Source organism: Nuphar pumila, chromosome 17 (assembly GCF_984573655.1).
Source record: "Nuphar pumila chromosome 17, dmNupPumi1.hap1.1, whole genome shotgun sequence".
Taxonomy (NCBI): Eukaryota; Viridiplantae; Streptophyta; class Magnoliopsida; order Nymphaeales; family Nymphaeaceae; genus Nuphar; species Nuphar pumila.
The window spans coordinates 21,342,855-21,370,114 of record NC_143265.1 but is presented as its reverse complement, the minus strand read 5'-3'; the positions used below and the strand labels follow the sequence as shown (position 1 = coordinate 21,370,114).

The following is a 27,260-nucleotide window of genomic DNA, read 5'->3' as shown; positions in this document are numbered from 1 at the left end:
ATTCACCTCTCACAACACTGCTTGAATTAACAACTCTTGTTCTTCTTCAGAATCTTCTTCTGCTGAATCTGCCCTTTCAGACTCGTTGTCCTGCTGAACCTTCTTCCGGAGGATTTTGATGTGTTTCCTGATGGTTTTGCCCTTAGTTTTTTTCTTGGATGGCACCTTTCCTGAGCTAGCCTCAGCTTGCTCTGATTGCATCTTGGCCATCATTTTCTGGAATAAGGTATACATGGAGGGATTGATGTCATTGCCACCTTGCTGACCCTGCCCTCTGGCTGCACTTGGGGAACTCATCCTTTCTTGCTCGTTGCTAGTATCGCTGATGTGCTGATATGATGTAGTTTTCTTGCCCGATCTAGTCTGAACCATTCAACAATGTTGATACTCGCTGTAGGACAAATGAGATGGTCAGGATGAGAAAAAAATTTGAGGACAACAATTTGAATGAAAAAGAGAAGAGGAAAATCTGACGAGATCAGGTTGATAATTTTGAAAAGATATCCCATTACCAGGGATTGGGTCGTCCCTAGAATCGTGATAATTGCATCGTTACTCTGACGAATGAAGTACACAACTAAAGTAACCCAAAAAGTAGAGGTGGGCAGATAATTTTCCACTGCCATGATCATGGAATTCACTGAAAAGTATGGTGAAGAGATTTTGAAAACGAATAACAGGATTGAAATCCATGAGAAAAACACATGATTTTTGTTGAGGAAAATAGTAGGCAAGATCAAAATAAAGTTGGAAATTTGAGATCCAGAGGAACAGAAGGAAGAAAATCACTTGGAGTTTTGAAGAAAATAAATGATTTAAAAAAAATCATCTAGGGTTTTGTGAAATCCTTGTAAAAATAAAAGGGAATGTAAGAAAATATATGGAAAATAAGGGATTTTGAAAATCGTCCAGGATTTTTTTATTAAAATTATGGAAAAACATAAGGAAATAAAGGAAAATAACTAACAAAGCATTCAATCACATCCTGCACAATCAAGTATGTGCATACAACATTCCCTAAAAGCTTACTCTAAATGCACAAATTTTGAAATGGGTGTAGGACCTTAACCCTAACTCTAAAGTTCAAATCATCTGTGTCCAATCATGCTATGTTGTTATACTCGAGCTGAGGCTCGATGTATGTGTCATAAAAAGAATTTTTTCTGGTTCTAGGCTTATATTTTCCAACATCCTTGAGCGTTTGTTGATATACTTTGAACTATGGCCCTCGGTACGTGGGTCAACCCAAATAAGTGGCCTAGTTGTGAGGCTTTGTCCCGAACTATGGTTCTGGAAGAAGGCCGAACAACATGGTGGTCAGGTAAAAGTAGGTGGGGTTGTTTTTGAAATATGATCAACATGCAAGAAAATAGAAGGCTCTAATGACCTAAAGAAGTAGATTTTTGAAAAATTTATGAGAAGCAAACATTATTTTCAATTAAACCCTAGATTGAGGAGGATTGTATTTGACCTAAGTCTAAGTGAGCATGAATAATGCCTCCTCAATCAGTCCTACCAAACTATGCCTAAGTCTATATGCAATCCATGTCAGTTGAGTTTGAGTCTAGGCTCCTAGGTTCACATGAAATAGAGCTAACATTGTAGAACATGATTTTGACAAGTTGAATAGAGCAAGGCACAAGATTGATCAGGTGAAGACATGTCCTATCATGGTCGCCAAACCTGTTATCATTGCAAAATTTTACTTTTGCAAGTTAAACTAACATTTGAAAAAGATTTTAAAAATAACTCGCCTCCATTTTAAAATGCAGGAAAATTCTAAAGAATGAGACTCGCCTGTCGGTAGGAGGTTCAACCGTTCCTGGCACCATAACCACGGGTAATCGAACCAAGGATCAATCATGTGATTTACTTTATTCAACTATCTGAATCAATGTTCTATTTCCTAAATGCACAAAGAATCAGGCATATGCTATGAACTTTGGAAAATACAGATTGAAAACATGATGTATGTTTCAAGTATTAGAAAATACTTGGAAAAAGAACACTTTGAAAATCATGAATCACATTGGAAAAATAGTTTTGAAGAAAAGGAAAATCGATTTCTAAAGAAATCCTGATGTTTTTAGAAAATCGATTTTAAAGAAGACCTAGGTGACTTTAAGAAAATCATTTTTTCTAAGATTGAACCCCTGAATTGACCAAAAGGATGGGCGTGTAGCCCTGTGAAAATCTTTTCATGATGCAATCTAACCTAGATGATGCATGAATGCAATTTGAGAAAGTATTTTTTGAAGAATTTTGAGGCAAATAATTGATAAGAAGGATTTTTGTGTCTTATAGAATTTAGATGAAATAAATTCGCCACATATCTCTGACTATGGCCACGAATATGTATTGAATATACTCCATTTGATTCTAAAAGGGGCAAATACTTAGAAAAACTTTGAAAATATGCAATGATTTCTGAAGATAGCCTAAGAGTGTAGGTTATTTGTGGCTTAAAAGAAGATGATAAATCTAGATATTGTTCGTATTCTGACTATGACTACAAATACGAACTTAATCAAGTTTATTAACTCCTTATAAGTGAGTGTACGTGCCATTCATGTTGACCATTATGAGGTTGAACATGCATGAATCATCATCCATCACAGAATTATATTATTATGAAAAATAAACTATATGCAATGCAACCCTAACCTAAGCAGGAAAAAAAATTTTATTCCAAAGTTTACAATTCACATCAATAATAAATTGAAATAAAAAAAATAAAGAAAATACAGTCTTGAGTGTCTCTGCAAAACTAGCAAACTTGTTAGTGAACAAATGTCGACTTTTCCGGATTTATCCAACAATATCTGAAATTGAGGGATTTATCTAGATATAAGCCTTTTTTGAAGCTTCCATAGACTAAGAAAATCATGAATAAAGTATTGAATGCATACATGATTGAATATAATACAAAATGAACTTTGTTTGAAAGATTGAATTTTAAAATTTGGGTAAAATGACTAAAATACCCCTGAAAGCAAGACTATGGCCTTAAAATCAAGGTTTTTTGAAATATGTTTGAGAACATGTTTGAAGTATTGAAATAAAGAAATATTGTCTGAAATTAGAAACATTAAATGAAAGTGATCATTTTACCCTTGTTTTAGGGTTTTTCAAGAACTAGTTTTGATAAAATACAAGCAAATCGACTTTAGAAAAGTCTCAAAATTGTTTTAAAGACTCCTAATAGCCTTAGGGATATTCTAGAATGTAAAAATCAGGAAGATGTGTGAAAAAAATTAGGAAGATAAGGTATTTTGCAAAATAACTTAACTTTTTTGACAAAAACCAAACAAGTTGAAAATCCGATTATGGTATTTCGGCTAAAAAGAAGTTCAAAAAGAACTCAAATTGAGCTCAGATTGAGGCCAAAGATTCTAGACACGTTTGGGAATCTAATGAAATTGATAGAGTTGAAAAATATTTTATAAAACTTGACTTATGATGAAAACATTGGAGATGAAATATTTTGAAACAGGAAATATGATTTCAAAATATGTTTTGGTATTTTGGGTGTTTTAGGATGTAAAAGTATTCAATCTTTTCCAAAATTTTAGGGAACAATTCTAGACATCTCAGGTAACACACTCCAGTTCAGAGGGTTGAAAAATATTTCTTGGTTAGGGCTGAGTGACTTTGGGAAGTCGAGTTTTTTATTTTTGAAGCAGGTCTATTATAGAATCTGAATTTTGTATCAGTCTTGGTTTTAAATCCGAAAATGGGGACAAAAAAACTCCAATAATTCTTAAAAATTCAGGGTAAATACTAGACATGTAAACAAAAAACTTGATTTTTACAGTTTTGAAAAATCATCTTCCGTTAGGGAGATATAACTGAAACACGTTGACCCTGATTCTATATCCGGTCTGACGGCCTACAGAAACAAATACCCGACTTCTATTTTTGAAAACAGGGTTACATAACCTTAAAAAATATATTTTTTTTATTGAAAACTGGGAGGACATACATGGATCTACCCTAAAAAAATAAGATTTTTATGATGAACATAAACAGACGAAATAAATATAGAAATTGACAGCTAAAAATAAAGATAGGAAATTAAGATAGCATCACATGAAATAAATTTGATTTAAGCATTTTAAATAACTATAAAATTGAAACTATGGCTATTAGGCATGCTTCAACGTATTAATCAATGAAAATATGTATGAACATGATTGAATGAGACATAAAAATAAAGGAAGCATGATTGAATTACTATAAAATTTTCCTTAGAACACATTTATCCATGATTGAATCAATATGAAAGTTTTTTTACTGCTTTAGAACACATATGAGTATGATTGAATCACTATGAAAGTTTTTTGACAACATTAGAACACATATAAGCATGATTTCATAACTGTGGAAGTTTTTTTACTATGTCTTGTAACACATATATGCATGATTGTGATACATAACACATTTATTTGACAACCTTATAAACCATATATGCATGCGTGAATCACTTTGACATTCTTTGACAACCTTAAACCACATATCTGCATGATTGAATCACTATAATTTTTTTTTCTAGTCTTATAACACATATTTGAATTTTGTTAATGTCCTTCAGTTTATGGCTATTCTATGTGTCATTCAGCCATTTACTTTGTTGCATTAGATTAGGTGCATTGCATATAATTTATTTTATTATATTTTATTTATAAATACTAACATTTTTGTTCTCTTGTAGGATGCTGGAGATGATCAACGTAGAGGAGCTGATGGAGGAATGGAGGGAGGGGCAGATCGAGAAAATGAAGAGGATGATGCCCAAAATCTTAGCGAGGATTAGATTCATTTGTTTAATTTGTTTGACGTACTTGTAACTAATTATAACTTGGCAAGAACTGTATTTGGTTGTTAAAGTTTGCTTAAATTAGAACTTGTGTTAAATTTGTTTCACCTGTGTATGTATTTTTTATGTGTACTTTATTTTTTATAACCAGGTTATATGAATTGTATAACGAGAAATTTTTCTCGAGTTTCATAATATTTAAAAAAAATATATATATTTTTTAAATTAGCGATGGATAATATCCGTTGCCAATTTAAATCAGTCAGTGGTTTGCGACATAATTTAAGCCATCGCTAATGTCTGTCGCCAAATTGGTGATGGACATTAACGACGGATACATATCCGTCGTTAAATAGTAGCGACTGATTAAATTCTGTCGCATAACCAAATCAGTCTCTATTTAGCGATGAACATGATTTGTCGCTAATCTATCGCTACTTAGCGACGGATTGGCGATAGATAAATTCTGCAGCAGTTTACCAACTAGGGTTATGCGACGGATGCTATCTGTCGCTAATATGTTGTAAAATCCATTGTTAACATCTTTAGCGACGGATTAACGATGGCTTAGCGATGGATAACGTCCATCGCTAATACACATTTTTCTTGTAGTGTAACTTGCGTGTAGAGATGAGATTCATGCGCAAATCTGGTATATGATGCACATCCTTTAGTACAAGCTTCATTTTCATGCTAATCTCAACACAAACATCACCAATACCAACTATATTTGAAGTGCCTTGGTTGCCCATATGAACAACCCCAAACTTTCCCGACTTATAAGAAATAAACAACTCCATATGTGGTGTGGCATGATAAGAAGCACCCAAATCAACAATCCAATCGGAATCAGTGTTCCCAACTTGGAGACCATCATTTCTCTCTTCTACTACAACAAGATGATCTTGGCTTGCCAAAGATGTCAAAACTTCCTTTTTTTCTTTTGACTTCCCTTCTTTGTTGTCCCTTTTGAACTTTCTACAATGCTTCTTAAAGTGTCTGGCACCACCACAGTAATGACAAATTACTTTGCTTCTAGATTTTGATCTAGACTTAGAGTTGCCTCTTCCATGTGACTCTCTATGATAACTTCTTTCACGATCTTCATTTGATAAGATTTATAGAGTAGAGAAACTGACAATTTTTCTTCTTACTTCTTCATTCATCAAACTACTAGTAACATGGCTCATGGTCAACACACCATCGGGAGCCGAATTGCTCAAGGAAACCACCAATGTTTCATAACTTTCTGGTAAGAAATGAAGCAACAAAATGGCTTGCAACTCATCACTCAATGTCATCTTCATTGATGTCAATTGGTTCACGACATTTTGCACCTCATTTAAGTGCTCCGCCACCAAATATCCTTCCTTGAACTTCATATTTACTAGTTGCCTAATGAGAAATATTTTATTCACCGCGGTCTTCCTCTCATACAAATCATGCAACTTCATCCATAGAGACTTTGTTGTAGATTCAATTGATACATGACAAAATATCACTTCATCTAACCATTGCCTAATGGTTGCAATAGCTTTCTTGTCAAGTTTTTTCCAATCTTCATCTAAAGTGGTTACAGGTTTATCTCCTTCAATGGGTCATTAAAGAATGTCTTCCATCTTAGCCTTCCATACTTGTCAATTTTTTTCATTGAGACTAATCATCCTTTGTGTTGTATTTTTTATCTCAATCCACACGAATATTAAACATAAACAATGCCAAATCGCGTTGATACTACTTGTTGGAAAAAAACTCAAAGGTGCGGAAGACTTCTCCTCTATGTAGATCACTTAGAAAATTCAACAAACACTTGTCATGCACATATAAGAATGCCCTCACTATACCAAATCTTGTGCAACCATCATCACAATCACATAACATATATTGAAATAAAAGAAAAAAAATATAACAGATATCAAGTAAAAGAAAGAACACACCAATTTACATGAAAAAACCTCTCTCTTGAAGAAGGAAAAACCACGAAGCCACCGCAACAAGTCCACTATGTGAAATCGGTTACAATGACTTTTTCTCAAGCCTTCAACTTGAGGAATCACTCGCTCTTTGCATACAAAATCATTCATTTGCTCTCTAGATGAAGGAATAAGCTTTCTTCTCTCACACACACCCACAAGCATGTAGAAGAATCACACACCAAAACAAAAGACTCAAAAACTCTCGTTCTTTTACAAAATAAAAGAGATATAAAAGCCTAAGGTACTGCACAAAACATGAACAAATATAAACCTCTCAGTCAAAGTTCACATGTGACTTCCTACCACAAAGAGAAACAAGGGATAAATGGATCCTCCCATATAAGGATGGACCCATATCCAACACTCTGATACTGATTTACTTGGCATAACAAGCAGTTTGTGTCAAGCTTTCATGCCAGCAAGTTGGACCAATGCTTCATAAATGATCATTGGCTTTTAAAGTTTCCTGTTACATCAATAATGGCCCTCCCTAAGTCCATCTCAGATCATAATGTGCTTATGGTTACAACTATCCCACAGCCATTTAAGTACTTTCTATCATGGGCGTTCATCAGTGTAGCTATTTCCAACTTGCAGGTTCAGATGGATATTGGCAGCCTTGCAGCCATTAAAAAGGAATTCATCTTTCAAGATGAGTTATCGGATATCCTTCGTTTAGATGAAGCTAATTGGCACCAAAAATCTCGGTGTCGATGGCTCAAAGAGGGAGACCACAACTCCCGTTTCGTTAAAAACATGCAACGAAAACAGATCCACTGGTTGCAAAAAGAATATGGCTCTCGTGTGTCAGACAATTGAGTCTATTTTTAAAGATACATCTGAATCTTTTTTCTAAGCTCTTCACTAAGGCTGATGTGCTGCTTGCTAGTAGTTTTGATGGTCCTGTGTAGCCCAGTGTTAGCTCAGCGGAGAACATTAGCCTTCTTAATCCTGTCATAGATGAGAGTCACCAAAGCTATTTTTGAACTTGGCCACAACGCTCCTAGTCCCGATAGCTTTCAAGGTAACTTCTATACATCCTTCTGGTTTATTGTAGCTAAAGATGTTTGTGTGGCTATCAAAGATTTTTTTTACCAAGGTAAAAATCTTTTCAAGCATCGACGCCACTCACATCATTCCGATTCTAAAAGAATAAGGTGACCACCCTCTTGAAATTTAGACCTATTAGTCTGTTTAATGTTGTTTTTGAAATCATTACTAAGATAATGGTGAACAGCATGTCTCCCATGCTTCAACGTATTACTACCCAGAATCAAAGGGCTTTTCAGAAAGGGTGAAATATTCAAGAAAGCATCTTGATAGCCCATGAGTTGTTGATTCCATAGCTCATAGCAAATCCGCCTTAATCATTTTTCAAAATGGATCTTGCTGAAGTCTATGATCAAGTTGACTGGTATTTTTTAGGATACTCTGTGACAGTTTGGCTTTGCTAAGATGTGGATACATGGTATCATGCAATGCGAATCCACCCTGAAATTTGTAGTGGTGATTGATGGGGAACCAGGCTAGAAGAGAGATTGAGCCGAAGACCTCATCAAGCGGAAGGTGAGTGTCTTATTGCCCCGATTTCTATCAATGGATTTTGTTGTTATCATTCTTTGTTTGCTGATGATGCGTTACTTTTACTTCGTGACAAAGGGCAATCAACTCACAATTTCTTGAATATAATCAATGATTTTAGAGCCAAAACAGGAATGCAATATATAGTGATTAGAATTATCACAAATAGTTTTTGCCCTAAAAATTTGTAGGCATTATTTTTACATGTAGCAATTTGAGATTTACACTAATCACAAAAAGTAAAATATTTGTTTTTCTAAAAAGAGTTAAATATGCGACAAAAGTGATGGGTACAACTTTTAAAAGATTACAATTGTACAATTCAATATCATCCAAGCAAAGCTAACATAGCCGCAGATGCCTTGAGTTGGAAAAGCGTTAGAATAATGGCTCATATGAAAGGAAATTTAGAAGTCCAACCAATGCTAATTCAAAGAATTAAAGAAGTACATAAAGTTGATCCCTACTTAAGGAATATAAAGAGGGAAGCTGAAAAAAGGTTTAAAACCAAACTTAGATATTCATAAAGATAATATATTAAGATACAAGGGTAGACTTTACGTTTTTAATGGTGCAAGCATAAAGATGGAAATATTAGAAGAAGCACATCAAACTCAATATACTTTACACCTAAGCATTACAAAAATGTACCAAAATCTACAAAGTGTTTAGTGGTGAAACAACATGAAAAAAGAGGTTGACCAATTTGTATTAAAATGTCTCACTTGCCAACAAGTTAAAGCAGGACACAACCCTTGCCAATTCCTGAATTGAAGTGGGAACACATAGCAATGGATTTTATTGTTGGCCTACGAGGAACTCCAAATGGTCATGATACAATTTGGGTTATTGTAGATATATTGTCCAAATCATCCCATTTTCTAGCTATTAAGAAAACAACATTGAACCATCTAACAAAGTTGTATATCCAAGAGATCGTGATACTGCATGAGATCCTGTAACAATTGTATCTTATAGAGATTCTTGGTTCACATCTCGACTTCAGACTAGTCAGCATGAGGTTATGAGGTTATGGGCAGTAAGTTATAATCTAGTATAACTTTTTATCACCAAATTGATGGACAAACTAAAAAGATGATAGGAAGATATGCTTAAAACCTGTATAATTGAGTTCAAGAAAGATTGAGATGACTACTTGCCTCTGATAGAGCCAACTGAAAAAGATTCTTTGTGATTCTCTGGTGGCTAAGTTTTGAAAAAAGACTTGAGAGCTTGAGAGTTGAAGTTACAGGGCATTATCTATGTTAGGTAAATTAACCCTTATCAAGCCAGTCCGTCATGTTTCTTATTGTCAAGTCCAGTGACTTCCCAACTGGAGCGTATCATGAGACAATTTTTATGGTACGATTCATCATCAAAGAGACACATTCATTTAATGGCCTGGGACACCCAAAGATGAGGGAGGGTTGGGGATAAAATCCTTTAGTGGACATAACTAGGGATGGCAGTGGACTGGGGGAAAGCGGGGCCCCGCCCTGCCTCACCCCGTTTGGACCAGGGATGAAGGGTATGAAACGGGGATGGAGGCGGGGACGAAGGTTAAAATCCATCCCCGTCCGGGGGTGGAGGTGGGAATGGACCTGCACTTTTCCCCGCCCCTCCCCGTCCCCGCCTCATCCCCGCCCCATCCCCGCCCAGACCACTTTTCCCCGCAATATCCCCGCCCCATCCCCGTTTGAACCGGGGATGGAGGATAAAATCCATTCCCCGCCGGGGATGGAGGCGGGGGTGGAGGATAAAATCTTGAGGCGGGGCGGGGGTGGAGACCTTGTCCCCCGCCCCGCCCCACTGCCATCCCTAGACATAACGTAGCTAAATTGGGCTGGGCGGTTCTACAAAGGAATCCAAATCCGTGTCCTATGCCAAGTTCGGTTATAACAGTTTGGTTTTTCTCTGGCTAATCGATGTTATGTATGCGGTATAAGGGAGGAAACTGCAGATCACCTGTTCATGAATTGTCCGTTAACTCAGACGGTATGGTATTATTATATGTGTCATCTGTTCGGCCAGAGAACTATTTCAAACAGATCAATCCATGGTGCCTTGCAAAAGTGGAGTTGTTGCTGATCCCCTAAACTTGTAAAACATTCATGGTTGATAGCCTTTTTAAGTGGTCATTTGAAAATTTTGGGGCATTTCTAACCAGATCATAAACGTCCAACAGATTCAAAAGTTGTGTTTTCGTGTTGTTAAAGAACACATCTTTCATATTTTTAAAGAGGTGGGTGCACCATCTGACAATATGGAGATGGTGTAATGCTGGCCAGTGGAATATCCACCTCCTGTCCAATGGATCAAGATTAATATTTACTTCATCTACTGTAACAGATGGTAAATTTGGTATGTGATTCGCGACTCACAGGGACTCTTCATAACAGCAGGATGAATGGTTGATACATCCAGTCTCATTCGAAAAGGTTACTGGAAGTTGGGTGCAAAAAAAAATGATATTTCATTTCAGATTCATCGTGCATTGTTCTCATCAAGCTTCTAGAAGAGATCAAGTTGATCTCATCAACAGGTAGGGGTCCGCTTACCACCCTCAGCTTTCTCTGTGTAAAGAAAAATAATAATTATGCTCGTATTTAAGACAAATAATAGATTATATGCAAATTATTTGTCATCTTCTTCATCATCATTATCAACAAGCCTTATCTTATCCTATGGGTCCCTGTAAAGTAATGAAGCCCAGTCAAGTAATGAAATCTTGTTTGTGTTGGGGTTGAGTTCCAACTTTAACCCATCCTATTTAGGACATAATTTCTTGAATTATTAGTATTGGTTGGTGGTGGCTAACTGGTTGTTCCTTTTTCCTCATGTTAAATAATTTTCACTACCAAAAAAAAAAATTAAATGAAAGGTCATTTTCAAGTACTTGTGTGATGACTTGGGTATTCATCAATGTGTCAGACGTTTGCTTTCATCTTTAATAAAAAAAACGCCCTTTTTTTCTCTCTCAATTCTTCTTAATGGGGCGCCCCCTTTGAAATAAAACCCGAGTGACATTTATAGAATCTACCAAGTAAAGGCACCCACATGACATGACTGATGAGAGAGTTGAACCAAGGACAAAAGGACAAAGGGGATTTCTTCCTCTTTCTAGGCCTGCTGCCACTTAGGACGACCCAGGCAGGTGTCAGCACCTTATCTCTCCACTCTATTTGTTGAAGGCAACTGCCACAAGGTTAGAAAAACTTTTCACAACATGACAATGGTGAAGAACTGTCAATGGGTCCGGTATGATCTGATCCAGCTGCAGTCAAGTGGACATTTATGGATCTAGCCAGATGCCATTTAAGACCCAGATCTTAATAATCATACACATTACACATAAAGCCTACTATATAGTTTGTACAAAAAATAAAGCTCGTTAGCCCACAAGGACTCTGCTCATATGCTAGGGGCAACTTGGGACGTCACAAGTTCAAAACCCCACAGGTGGCATCCCTTGCCGTTAGGTTGAAGCTGGGTGTACTCCTCGGTGGGCAAGGGGGATGCAAGGGTTTTGCCAATTAGAGGCCAGCCAATGTGCAGTTGGTGACAAGGGGTTTTCCCCTTGGTTTATCAAAAAAAAAAAAAAACTGTTATATAGTGGTGAACACCAAACCCATCCGACCGAGTCCCTGACCCACAAAAATCTCTCAACCTGACCCTTACTGGATTCAGCTTTGGCCAGGGTTTTATCTGGTTAGATTTGGGTCAAGTCTGGTTGGTCCTTTTTATACCCGACTATCATCTGATCGGGCTCCATGCCGAACCTTAGCTCATTTACGACTTGGGCCGGTTGGTCAAGCAGCCAAAACCTAATCTATCTCAGGTTGAATACCCGACCCAAGTTCACGGTGCTTTCTTTTAGGGGTCATTTGTTTCACCCTGAAAATGGAGGTTTACCTATGAAACCCTCCATTTTGGTATGCAGGTCTATTTTCCTATAGAGCCCACAGTCATCATGGGTTTCTACTATGCATTTATTACCTAAATCCATACAACCCTCCCCACTCTCAACGGACTTACCTATGCACTCTTTCACACATGGAATGACCTTCCCATGGGGATGCATTTCGAATGGAGTCTTTTCTTATTCGTGAGAATGAAACAAACGACCCCTTAGTTTTTTTGTGAAATAGTCCTTGTGGTATCTGCAATTTGAAAAAAAATCTACCTTATCCTATTTTGCAAAATAGTCTATACCTTTTTTAATGTTAGTGCAAAAAGGACTTGTTAAAAGGGTGTTCAATTAGTTATGGTTAGACAGTAATCATGGTTTGAAATTTATATAAAAGGGTGTTAAATTAGTTATGATTAGACAGTAATCATAGTTTGAAACCTATATAAGATGACTCTTATGCCCCCCCATCAACTAAAATAAATGCATTTTAAGGGTAATTAACTGGAATACCTAAACTAACAAAATATGTAAACTGGTATGCACCTATATTTTCACAAGGCTTTTTATTTTTTTTCTAAAATTTTATCATACAGATGAGATCTAGATGTTTAGTTTTATAGAAATACTCTTAGATCATCTGATTACGATGTACAAGAATTCTTTAAGGCTTGAAAATCAAGCATACAAAATCACATGTATTGATTAAATTATGATGATTCAATAGTCGATTCCAAGCAAATGGACCATGGTGAATGTATCTGCAGAGTTAGATTTGCCAAAAACCTTATAAAAATCTTGTTTCATACTAGTTTACATATTTTGTTGGTTTATATATTCCAATTTTCCTGCAATTTAGTAATGTTTCACAAAAAGCCCTTTAATAAGAGAAAAATCATCATTTTAGAAGTATTTAACAGCTGCCATTAAATGGTAGAGACCTCTCACGTCTCTTAACCCAGGGATGACTTTGCAAGAGTTAAGCAAAAGAGAGGGGCTAATTTGCAAAATTGCATAATGCAGGGACCATTTTAGAAATCCACCAAAAGCAATGGCAGGGACCGATTTGTAAAAAACCCATTTTTGATGTATCCAATCTGTTCACTGTTTGGTCTGATAGAGTGATCCAACAAGGCTGACTTTAGGTTTATTGCATTTTTTTAATCTACTAAAACTAGGTTTAGACCATATAGAACAATATCAGAAAGATGCCCTCAGTAGACTTTGGATATGGATTCTAGGTCTACGTGGGTCAAACTTGGGTCAAGCCAATTATGAAACCCACTTGCCTATGGCTCTTGGCTGTATATTGGCTGTATAAGGCGTGCATCAGGTCAATAAAGTAGCTTCCATTTAGAGCATCTTAGAAAATAATGCATAGGACTAATAGAATTACGATGGCTTTTGAATATGTCCCTGCTTTTGATATGGTCAAATAAGACACGCCAACTTGACCCAAAGATCCATATTTGATTAATTGACTTGTTCTTAGGTGCATCCACATCTTGTCAAGCCCTATTCAAATATGGAAACCCTGGTCAATAGCGGTGAAATCATGGAATTAGTGGTTGAAACTAGTTAGCCATGGACAGACATGCAAACGGTTCCATTAATCCGGAACATCTATATACATGGGGAGTCGAAGGCGCCGGATGGGATCTATAACCGTTAAAAATTGCAAAACCTCCATCCTGGATCCAACCCATTTGCATTCCTAAACACAGAGCGGCTTGTGGTAGATCTGAATCTGAATTAGGTTTCAAATAGTAATGGTTTTTTTATTTTTTATTCAGAGAAACCACTCCAGACACAGAGACCTAGCCGCACTGGCTCAGCATGCCATACTTAGCGTAAAACTCCGAGGGCTTACCCCTCGACCCCAGGGAGTCACCAAGCTTCGGCTTACTCATGGGGTGACGCCCTGAATGTAGATTTGATGAAATGCATTGATCTGAGTCTGGAAAATGTCCGATCAAATGAGATTTAATATGATCCAAATATATAAGTTTTTATAGTAACATCTATGTCGAAGTCGGAGAATAATGAGTTGGATTGAGATTAGAGATCAGAGTGAATCTGATCCATTTACACCAACGGGTCTTAAGTCCTAATAATGGCTTTTTAAAATTTTGAATATGGTGGCCCACTTTGTGTCTTTACTGTTTACCAATGTTAACATCTACAGGCCAACGGTTTGTCATTAATGTAAAAAATGGACCTCGCATTTTTTAATTTCAAAATATCAGCCAAAGTTTCCTGAAAAATTACCAAATTAATATAGAGCTGAAGTTAATGTTCATTGTCTTGGAATACCTAATTTTGTTTTAGTTTTCGATATTATTCTTTGGAGTTGAAAATACTTTTTTTTTTATAGGCAAGCTGGGGTTAGTTTGATCCCACCAGTTTTACAAGGTACCATTGGGTTTTGAACTTGCAAAGTCTCAACACAAGGTGACGTGCACTAACAGCTCCTACCAAACAAGCTGAGCCCCCTTCTTTGAAAATTACTTATTAATCCTCTTTAAAAAGAGAAGGGTAGTATATATTGTCACTTGATGCAATTTAAGCCAGATTTAATTTAGTTAATGGATGATGGTAATGATATGTTTTTGTTTGGCAGTTATAGGGAAAAGCCAAATCATCAGGAAATTAGGAAAAATAAGACTCACTTTTGAGATTAGGGTCAAAAGTTTGGCCGCTAATGAAAGTTTCCTAATAAGAACTACAGTGGTGTGTACGTGTAACTAGGGATGTAAATGTTTCGGATTCGGATCAGTTGTGGCCAATATCATATCCGACAAGTCTGATGCTGGCTAAATGGATTCGAATTCTGTGTCGGATTTAGACCATGAAAAATTCATGGGTTCGAATTCCGTACCAAATCTGTTTGTTTACAAGTAACATATCCATCAAATTCGGATATTCGTTGGATTGGGTAGTAAAAAGTCAAAACCATATCCGCATCCCATTATGCTCGGATATGGTTTTGACTAAACAAATACAACTAGATGGAGCCGAATTAAGTCAAAATTTAGATAAAATCCTATCCATTGGGAACCCTACGTGTACCCTTAGGATGTGTTTGGTTTCATTGGAAAACAAGTTCTTCAATGTGGATTTTAACCAGAAACTCACTTTGATTCTTGTTGTGACAAAGCAAAGAAATTAAGAATACGCCCATCCAAAGGCATTCGAACTTGTCTGTCAGCATGATTTGTCTTCTCAAGCAAACTTTCTAAGCAAATTTTCTTTTTCCATCACAAGGAACGAGCTGTTGCTTAATGCATTGGTAAAGTACTCGGTCAAAAGTTAGAGATTTTTTTTTTCTCAAGAATGAAGACAATATCACAAGATTTGAACTCGAGACCTCTAGATTACAATAATGCAACTTAAACATCCAGCTATCTCATTCAACCGCAAGGAAGAGCTTTTGCTTATTCACAGCTTGCCTCTGCCACCACAATGTGTTGGAGCAGCAACAACAACACTACTCACTTACCAACGGGGGCCTGGTATCAGCTGTCAGTGCACATCTCCTTGTGGTGGGATGTTGCAGGTTCAAAACCCAGTGGTATGTTGATTAATAACTGGTGGGGGTCTGCCTAACCCCAGCTTGCCTTTCAAAAAAAAAAACACTACTCAGACTTGCTGGGTCTGGACTGGGTTTCAAGTTTATTTATGAAAACTGCTCCCTTACACACTTTTGTCAGATCTAGATCAAACATGCTCAATTCCAAGTCTGTCTTAGATCCAATAATATCCATCATGGAGTCACTAATTTTTCCCATTTAACTCTTATTTGTAAAGGGAAAGAGGATTATCTTGATCTTTTTCCAAAAGTCATAGTTTTAGATGTTTTATTCTAGATCTGAATCATTAGATATGTTTATCATTGCTTATTCAGGTGAATCCGTAACATCAAGAGGAGAAGTTTGATACCTCCTCTTTTATTAAAATTTCCCCATTTTCTTTGTGCAACAAAGGACATGTTTATAGAGTTGTCGTTTTTTGAGATTGATAGAGATTCGTGAGTGTTATGGCTCTAAAGCAATAACACAATTTGCTTGTAAGCAAGAATAGGGGGGGTTTGAGCATGTCCATAATAAATGATTTACACTTCTGCCCTAGAACATTTAGAAGGGATAAGACGGGCTCATGTTTATCAATGGCCACCAGTTTAACACATAATTTTGAATGAGATGATGTATTATCCATACTTTGATTTCTCGCAACAATGAACATTCATGCTCTTGTGAATCAAGAGTGAAGGCTTCTTCAAGCATGTTCCACACTTAGACAGTTGTTTCAAGCCCAACGACTAGCTTGAGGACCTCTTCTGACCTATAATCTAGCCACACAAAAGATAATCAGATCTCCTTCATTGGGCATTATCAGGGTTCTCGATCTTGAATTCCTGCAACTATTGGCTTTCGACCAAGCAAAGCATCTGCGTCTTCCAAAGTAAGTAGTTGGTGTGTTTTAATTTTATCAAAACAAAATTTGTAACATTTAGAGTTGCAGGATAGGGGTATTTAAAAGAGGACAACATGAGGGTTGAGCTTTTCATGAAAACCAGTAAGAACACAATGAGGCTCTGATACCAAAATCAAAAAAGATAAAGAAGAAAAAAATGACAAGCGTAATTACATGGTCTGACTAAGAAGCTTAAATCCATGGAAGGTAAGATGTTTCTCACTTATTGAACTTTTTGTAAGCAGCTACATCTTATAGATGCGTACAATTCAACATTGTTAGGGAAATGATCTATGCTTTCTCTTCTCTCCTTGTTTTTGAATACAAGTAGACTTACTCACTTATCTTTCTTCTTTTTATTAGATTTGCATGAGTTGGTAAGCTTGGACTCTCCATGAGTGTCCTTTTCTTATAGTTGTCATAATCTTTATGGAGACTTAATAGGATCACGAGTATGGATTAATCTTTTTGGTTAATAACACATTGATAAGAGAAGATTTGAAAACTTGTTACTCAAATCCTCATCTTGAATAGATGGCATCTTGGTATGCCCTGGAAGCTTTAAGTTATGAGGATCATTCCTATCTAGATTCAATTGCTAGAGTTATCTTGCGAACTTTGGACTCCTAATTTTATTTATGGGGGTTGCTGAGTATCTCAAGGGTAAGTTGTGATTGACATCAACCCATGTACCAAGTCTTATGAATATGTTTTGTTTGCTTGTATCTGCATATAAGTTCTATCTTCTTTTAGTTTGATTGCGGAGCTTGAGGGATAATGGATCTTTTCTCAAATAATCAAAAATGAGAAAATGGTTTTATACTATTTTGTGTATGGCTCTACCTAGAATAGTGATGGCAGGTGTACAAGAACATATAATCAAGATCCTATGAAGTCGATCAAGATGATTCAAGATAAAGATCTAAAAGATGGTTGACAATCATTGAAGAGTACTAGGGTTTGGCATAGGAAGCATGATAACGACCCAAAAAACAATTTTGTAAACAAGTTTGCCATTTTTGCTAATAATTATGTGGAGGTAAAGGTTTCCTCCTCCAAGCTCGTTGAATCAAATGTGGCTAGTGCAGAGGCAGAAGGCGCACATGATCCCTTTTGACTGACTACATAAATGAGAGTTTCATTAAAGGCTCACAAAGCATGTACAAAATTCTTGAAGCATTGTGCTTATACTTGACTTGCTTTTAGAATATCGAAGTTCTTGCCTTTCTTTTTAATCTTATTTTGGAAACTTCTTTTCCTGCTAAATGCCTTCTCCTGCAATCAGACAATGCCTTTAACTAGATTAGGCAACAAACAAGAGAAATCACACAGACAATAATGTTGACTAAACTCGAGAACTGACTTATGAAAGATGATTTGGTTATCTTTTTGGCTTCTGAAGAGTTTACTGCATATATACCTCTCTCTCTCCCCTAGTGTGTGTGTGTGTGTGTGTGCGAGCATACACATACAAGGATGCAAAATCATGGTTGAGGGTAAGCATGTGTGAGTATAATTGTGATTGAGCATAAACCATGCACATGCATCACTTGTTTTGCTTGCGTATGTTCACCTGAATGCATGTATATGTGTGTGTGCACACTTGTGAGTCTGAATTCTTCTTCTCAACCAAAATCTCATTCTAAAATTTTTCCTTGTTGAAGTTATAAAAAGATCAAGAGAAACAGATTACCACTGGTTGCCCCAACTTCTCTACCTGACCAACAGCAGCCACAAGATCTTGATTGGATCCTGTATACAAGCTTGTTACAAGTCCACATTGACCTGCCCTTGTTGTACGCCCAACTCTATGCAAAATGTCAATAGCTGAAGTTGCAATGTATAACAAGGATGTGATCTGGATGTTTCATTGATTCAGACCCTCTCCGAGGTAGGAGAAAGTTGCATACGAGAATAAATGATGAAATACTTCTAACTTATACGTAATACATATATATATATACACTTTTAACTCAAGGATACAGTTTTGCGTATTCTTGTCCATTTAAATTATGTCATTTAGATTGCCACTGTGCTGTAATGTGCACAGGCTTCTGCTTACGCAATTTATTTAGCTGATGTACGGTTTTGTACATCATGCATCACTTACGTAATTTATTTAGCTGATGTATGGTTTCGTATATCATGCATTGCTTACATAATTTATTTAGCTGATATATAGTTTCGTACATTGTGCATCGCTTATGCAATTTATATAGCTGATATACAGTTTAGTACATCGTGCATCGCTTATGCAATTTATTTAGCTAATATATAGTTTTATACATTGTGCATCGCTTACGCAATTTATTTAGCCGATGTACGATTTCGTACATCATGCATTGCTTATACAATTTATTTAGCTTGATGTATGGTTTCGCACATCGGGCCTTGCTTTATGTCATTTACTTTTTCACTGTGTTGTAATGTAGGCAGACTTATGTTTTACTACATGTGTATTCTATATACATATATAACTTTATAAAGTATGTAGATTTGCAAACTCCTGCCTACTTTAGATTACACGTGCATATATTTAAAGAAGCAGATTTGTGTATCCTCGTTGAGTCTCTATTTTTAAAAGAATTTTATATGCGAGATTTCAACTCGTATTATTCGCTGTCTCGAAAAGCAAAATAGGTATTTAGCATTTGCGTATTCGCAATCAAGTTTTTTCCCTCAAACCTCTGTAATGGAATGACTTTGACTACGTAGCCCTAAGTGATATGTACGTCCAATCCTCTTTTTTGATATCCATAAGGACTCTAATATTCTTCAGCTTAAATAACAGGACTTTGAAATTTCTAAATAATGTTGAGGTTTCTTTCCAAAAAATTGATATTTCTCTCATCGTAGTAGTACTATCAGACATGCACGGCATGTTAGTAATACGATGATTAGATAAGAGGTTTATGATAACATCAAATATGTTTAACAATCATGAGGAGAGTGACCACCAGTATTGCATATTGATGTGTGCTTAAGCCGAGGGGTTCAAACATAAAACAATGTCTTAAAGAATTCTTGGATCCGTGCTTATGTGAGATGTGGCCCCCATGTCTAGACACCAACCGTGATCTTGGTTGTTCAAGACTAATATAACCATAAGCACTTGAGGGATGTCATAGGCCTGGTACATTTTATTAAAATGATGGTAACACTTCAGGGCAGTGTAATTCGACTTGAAGTAAATCTGGCACGTAACACCCTTCTTTTTTTTTACTATTGGTTATGTTGATGTTTGTTCCCTTTATTATTGGTACTATTTTGATTGGATCCTTAATGCATTTGACGAGTAGAAACATGTTTTATTTTATATTGATTTGATATAAAAATGTGAATATTTTATCATAAAATTTTAGTATAATATCAACAATTGATTTATAATTTTACCTCTTTAAAATACACATATGAGCATAAAGATGCTTAATCAAATACATGTCTCCTGTTGACTGTAAGCAAAGGCTATGTTTGAGACAGTTTTAGGGTTGCAAATACCAAATCTATGATTCGGGAAATCTAGGATTTCAAAGCCATTGGATTTGCCAAATTACTTGTGTTGTTTGGGAGCCAACTGCTGGAGTTGGCATCTCTTTGCTAACCATCAACTCCCAAAAATCCAAATACACAAAGAGTTGCCAAAATACAGGTGCATACATATTAGATTTTGGATTTGGTTCCTTCAAGTAGATTTGAATGTGTACTTAATCATATACAGATCTATCAAAGTGGATTGTTTTTCAAAATTAGATTGGATTCAAATCAATACTATAAATCTTATCAAACTCAGTTTTGGATCAAAATTTGGACCATTTCTGTTTACCTGCAAATAGCTTTGCTATTTTATGTTTTTACTAGATTGAGTATTATTGCTTCTGGTTTGGGTCTGTATTCTAACATTAATTCATTGGATCTCGTTTTGATCCAGTGTCAAATTATGATCTACTTAATGAACTGTCCTGAATCCAATCTGTTTGCACCCTATAAATACAAATAGCTGCACCTTGTTCACAACCATGCTAATGACCACCTGTATGTTCATTTTTGAACATCATTCTCTCTCTCTCTCTCTCTTTCTCTCTCATACAAATAAAAACAGTAGAAATACATTTTTACATATTACATCAGTAGAACAACTAAAAAAAATCAAGCAATAGGATAATACAAAGCAGAGGATACTATTAGAGATTGTCGTTAATGGTTCAATATTTTGGGCGGGTTGAGGAGAAAAGAGGCTGGAATACACTGAGACCTTTTAAGAGAAGGGTTCCAAATATACCTTGTAAGATGTGATAGAAGAGTAATGGCGTTATGTAATGGTAGGAAGGTGGGGGTTGGGTAGCGTTGAGAGATGGGAATGGGAGGGTGGAGCAGGTTATATGTTACCCCCCGAACATGGCAGTTAGCTACATCTCATGTTCGGAAGGTCCCAATGAGTGCCACGTATAAGATCCAGCCTGGCTCGTATCCCCATGTGTGTTCGCACTACATAGCATCGTAATTTGGTGTCGTTGCAAAGACTTAAGTACCCTCTACCGCCATTCTCTTCCTTTTCCTAGAACGGACATAAATGCCCTCCATCTAGAAAACTGAATCGGTGGTTCATGAAAAGGACAAAACTGCTTTCCATCGTGATTGCGCCAAAATTTTCAGCAAAGTTTGCGTATGTAGCAAGCTTTATGTTGTAGGATTTAAATAGTTCAAAACAATCCATTTTTGCTCTAAGAAAAAAAGTCTACCGGAGCATACTTTGCCTTCATCTGTTGTCGCTGAATCATCCATTGCCTTCTTCTGTTGCCGCCGGAGCATCCTTTCATGTCTTCTGCTACCGCCAGAGCATTCGTTTTTGTCTTATGCGTAGTCGCATCATCGTTGCCACCATTTGTTGCGTATACGTTTTGAGTGTTTCTTACTCTACAGTTGGACTACCCAAACTCTTATCGTATCGGTGAGTTTCGTGTAAGCTTTCGTTATGCAATCTGAAGGTTGCAATTTATACAACGATTTGTAAGTTTGAATCTGCGATGATTTATACATTCAAAGCAATAGCAATGTGTATTTATGAAGATACCTCGATTTGTACATAAGTTTGCTAAATCTTACAACGATGTGTACTTATGAAGCCAAATATTACGACGATTTGTAATTATGATGATCGTTTAACAAATGTGATAATTTGTATTATCAATGTGTTGTGAAGGTTAGTAATGTCTGCGACTCATCAGAGAAGAAATACCCCGTCGTTTTATGGGTTGTGTATTAGAGAAGTGATCCGCCAGTCTCATCTATCTCAGTTTTTTGAAAGGTACCAAAATATACTTAAGATTGAGAATGATAAAGACAAGGAAAAAGCATTAGAATTGTATTATGCGGAGGATTATTCATCAGATATTGAGGCTGCGAACCAAAGGAAGAATGCTGAAGAACTAAAGATGCAGAAGAAGGATGACCAAGAGAAGGCAAAGCAAAGAAATAAGGAGGAGAATGAAAAGAAAAGGCAAAGGAAGAAGGCAGATGAGAGGGAAAGGCAAAAAAAGAATGGGGAGGATAGGGAAAGGCAATTGAACAATCTAAAGGAGGAGGCTAAGATGAAAGCGTGAAAGCTGTTGAATGAGCATAAAGCTATGCGAATGAGGGTAAAGCAAATGAAGGAGGCAGAGGAGAGGCGAAGGCAATTGAATAAGGAGGAGAAAGGGAAGGAACATAATGAGCTTCAGGATGAGGAAAAAAAGAAAAGACGAAGGATGGAGAAAGAGTTTGAGGAAGAAAAGGAAAGGCAAAGGAAGGAGAAGGAAAGGCAAAGGAATGAGAAGGAGGACGAGGAAAAGAAGGAAAGAGAAAGGAAGGAGAAGGAGGAGGAGGAAGGAGAAGGAAAGGGAAATGAAGGAAAAAATTGAAAATCAGATGATACCGATGATGGAGCTAGGGATGGTAGAAGTGGAAAAGCAGTGGGAGGCAATGGACAAACCAGAAAGGCCTAGGTTGGAGGGATTGGTTGAACAAGAGAAAAGTGCGACCAAGGTAAATAAATTTGTCCTGTCTGTGAAGATTTAATACTATGTTTAGCGATTTTTGGATAGCGATTACTGTGTTAGGTATTAATATGTATAGTGATTACTGTGATAGTGTGTGTGCAACCAATATTATTTATAGCGATTAGTAGAATATTATTTATAAGTACAAATGGTATTAATTTATAATTGATACGAATAATATGTTATTGTGTGTTACAGGGAGGTCAGAAGAGAAGTAAAGCACCAGGTAAAAAGCTCGAAGGTCGGTGTCAGTGGCCTGTAGTTATGTCGTAGTATGGTCAGCTGAGTGCATATCAGAAGGACCGATTACGAAATATGCACTTCGGTGGCCTTTTGGACCAGCAATATTTTGAAACTTGCTGGAAGACCATGACCCACCTGGTAAATAAGTGGAATGATAAGACGAACACATTCCAATTTGATTCTTTTGAGATCACCATGACCCTAGAAGATATGGCACGGATAACTGGCCTTAATTGCATTGGCAGTGTTGTCCTATTACGGGATTCAAACTAGAACGCAAGGAAAAAATGCACGGCCCTTCTAGGAATGTCGATGGACGAATGAAGTCAATGTATTTCTGGTGGAATCAATTCCACATCAATGAAAGTCTCATCTTTTCATAATAAATGGGAAGGCCGCTCTGCTACTTGTGCATCTGAAATAGTTGACCAAGAGTTGCACGACTTCCTTCTTTATTTTTTTGGTCTTACTTTATTTTCTGATTGTTCTGGTTCGAGAATAAGTTACATGTGGCTGCAGTACCTGTAAGACTTAGACGCAGTCAACAACTATGCATGGGGTGTCGCTATGCTCGCACACTTGTACAGTCAACTCTACCGTACGAGTAAGGGTACGAAAACAGTCGGGGGATTTTGGCCATTTGTTCAGGTATTTGTTTATTACATACTTAGTACTTGTAGACTAAGCTCATTGAAGGTTGTAGTGTTACTAATATATTGTTTTTGTTAGGCTTGGGCGTGAGAACATATTATCCCATTGCATCCACATTGTGGCCCTGCGATTTGTGGTTTTCCAAAGATCGGTCGCTGGGCTAGAATAAACGTCACAGTTCATAATGCTAAGTCCATTTTAGATGGACTGCAACTAAATGAGGTAAATGTTTTAAAATTGTTTACAATAGGTTCAGCATTTATCATTCAGTATTATAAATCGTTGAAATGTTTAGCATTCTTAAGTAATCATCGTTGTAGGATTTTGTCTTCCTTAGCACAAATCGTTGTCGCCATAGCATTCTTAAGTAAATTGTAATATATTTTTCACTCGTTATTAAAAAGAATTACCAATGTACAGGTTTTGTGGAGACCATATGGAGATGGGGAGGACGATGACCAAGACGTTATTGCCGAGGTTGCTAGATTGTCTGACCGCGATATGTGGTTGTTTTGCAATTATGAAGCCGAGTTGCAGCATGGTAGTCGAGTTCTCCTACAATCTGGCTTGGGGCAGTCTATCCCAAATAAGCCTTTGGAAGTGAGAAGGAAGATGAATAGTGGTGGGGGCAGGAACATGAATTGGCACGAACACTACAAGGATGAATTATTAATTTGGAACACAGGTGGTGTCTGTGCCGTAGCGTATGATTATAAAGGACGACAATTTGATCCCTTCTATTTCCAAAGGTATTGGGAACCTATGCGGCAAAATCTAGAGATTGAAAAAATTGGGAACCCATGCCTTCCAACTGTCCCCTTTCATGTTGCATCCCAACATCTACAACCCGTCCGTCGTCCCTCTTCGCCTGCAACAACGATTCCCTTAGTAACAAATTGCGACGAAGAGTGAACACATCTTACAAACGAGAACGTTGTCTCCGCCGCAAGGTTCGAACTGATGGAGAGGGAAAATAAGAAATTAAGGACGGTTGTAAGTAGTATGGGGAGACAATTGAACTCACTGGTAGAGATGATGACTAGTTTTTTTAATCAAATGAATGCAACCAAGATGACACCGAGGATAGACAGTCCACCAAGAAAAAGAAAGAGACGAGTTCTCTATCATATTTCATCTGATTTGTCAAGTGTCATGGAATAAACACTAGGTATTCTTTTTTATCACGATAATTATTTGTTGTAATGCTATAAGTAATTGTCATAACGTGACATTCTTTTATTGTTTAATACATTTTTATTACATCTAACAAACATGTTTCATCTATGGATCTCGTAAATAAATAAACTTTAATCGAAAATAGATGTCCGTTGTTCAGAAATCGTGGCATTTCCTAACCTCCTTGATTAAAAATCGCAAAATGAGGTTTGCGATTCATTCGGACAACAAAGGCTTTTAATGGTCGTTGTACGTAAGCGATTAAAGGCGTCAGCGATAAGAATTTTTTGATATTCAGTGATCGCTGTATTGCGTTCCTTCCTTGAAAGAAAATCTCACATGAGATTTCTGATGTATGCGGTCAAAAACATCTGAACAAGTTCGCCAGTCTTAAATGATAATAGTAAACAGCGAAAAGAAATGTTTGTTGTTCACAAATCACAATCTAACTCATCGTTATTGAATGAAAATCGCAGAACAAATATGTGATTTATGCGGTCATCAATAGGTTGTCCATGTAGCAAACAAAACGTTTGTTGTTTAGAATTCACAATTTTCCTCGTCACCAATGAATAAAAATTGCAAAACTCATACGTGATTAATGGGGCCAAAAATGGCTATTATAGCTCAACCTCCTTGAATGCGACGTATATTGTCAACAGTCGTTGTACACGGTCGCCCGTCTTAAACGATAATATTTAGCAGCGATAAGTAACGTTTGTGGTTCAGAAATCGCTATATCACTCATCGTCATTGAATGAAAATCGCAAAACTAATCGGCGATTTATGCGGTAAACAATTGCTTGTTTGTCGCTTCAAAATCGGTCATGTACTGATCTACGTAACTGTAAATCGCATAATAGTTTGTGATTCATGCGGTGAAGAAAGACTTGTAATATTGGCCCTTTGAAACACATTCAGTCACCAAGAGTATTAAGTTACAATACATAAGGACCAATGGTTTGGCTTTGATACAATACATTAACATGATCATCAACAACATCAACCGACGTCTATATAATGATGTTCTTCGAAACAGACATCATCAACATTATCATCATCATCAGCAGCAGCAGAAGCAACACTTTCAGTTTACTCATTGGCCTTTGCTAGTGACTGGGAACGAAAGAATGCCGATCAATCTACCAATGACTAATGTTCAGTGATCACTGTATTGCTCTCCCTCCCTAAAAGAAAATATCGCCTGACGACGAGTAATATTGTTAACAAATCGTAATATAACTCATCATTTTTTAATGAAAATCGCATAACACATATGCGATTTATGCGGTCAACAAGGTCCCGTAATCGACGTTAGAAAATGATTAAGGTCAAAATCGATATAATAGATCATTTTTGTTCAGCAATCGCTGTATTTCTCTCTGTCTTGATAGAAAACCGCAAAAAGGATTTGCGATGTATGCGGGGAACAATGATTGAAGAAGTTCTAACGTCGTAAATGATAACAGTGAACAACGATAAGAAAAGTATGATGCTCAGAAATCGCTTTTGATGATCATCAAGAAATTCAAATCGCGCAATAGGTTGGCGGCCAACAACGGCTTGTACTATTCGCCCTTCAAAACTGACGTCATTGTTAAGAAAAATTTGACGTTCACAAATTGATGTATTTGTCAACCTCTGCATATGAAAATCACAAAATAGTTTTGTGATGTACGCGTTAAACAATGGTTGGCCAATTCTCTAGTCATAATGTGGTCAACAGAGGTTGTATTAAATTTGCAATGTATGTGGTAAACAAAGGTTGTTAATGTTCGGCCGGCTTAAATGATAAAGGTAAAAAACGGTAAGACATGGTTCTTGCTCAGAAATCGCTCATTTGCAGGGACACCTTAAATGGAAACCGCGAAATAGGATTGCAATTCATGAAGTCAACATCGGCTTATAATATTCGACTTTCTTAAATGAAATCATCGATAAGAAGATTTTGATGATCGCAAATGGCTGTATTGCTCAACAACGTGCACAAAGCAGTAGTCGAGGTCATAAGGCATTCTCATCCAAGCTTCGTACTACTGACACGCCTCGCATGTTCTAGAGTTCAACTTTTGTTATAATATGCAATCAAAATGACATTTTTTAATTTATTTAAAACGCAATCAATTAATTTACGTGCGGTTTTTGAAAAAGGGTGTTATGTGAAACGACGTTTCCTTTATATTAGACTGACACGTCGATTCCGTAGCTGCGTCGCAAAGGGGTCATCGATATGTTCGTAGTAGACAATGAGAGCAATACGACCAGGCATGGCGCCCAAGAAGAAGATGACAAATACACAGTCAGCGTCAACGAAGGAGAAGACAACCACATCTACAGGACCAACACTAGTGCTTAAGGCGTATATTTTTGAACCTCATGACTAGTTTAGGCAACATTTGTCG

General features: G+C 36.7%; 1 protein-coding gene across 1 annotated transcript in view; it reads left to right on the top strand.

The window, feature by feature from the left end:
* Positions 1 to 4,933, top strand: part of LOC149811782 (serine/threonine protein phosphatase 2A 57 kDa regulatory subunit B' theta isoform-like) — a 69,841-nt gene extending 64,908 nt beyond the window's left edge. The window contains exon 3 of the mRNA XM_089993287.1: positions 4,712 to 4,933. Coding sequence (XP_089849413.1) covers positions 4,712 to 4,813 — 102 coding nt within the window. The 3' untranslated portion in view covers positions 4,814 to 4,933. The remainder of the gene's footprint in view (positions 1 to 4,711) is intronic.
* The last annotated feature ends 22,327 nt before the right edge of the window (positions 4,934 to 27,260 follow it).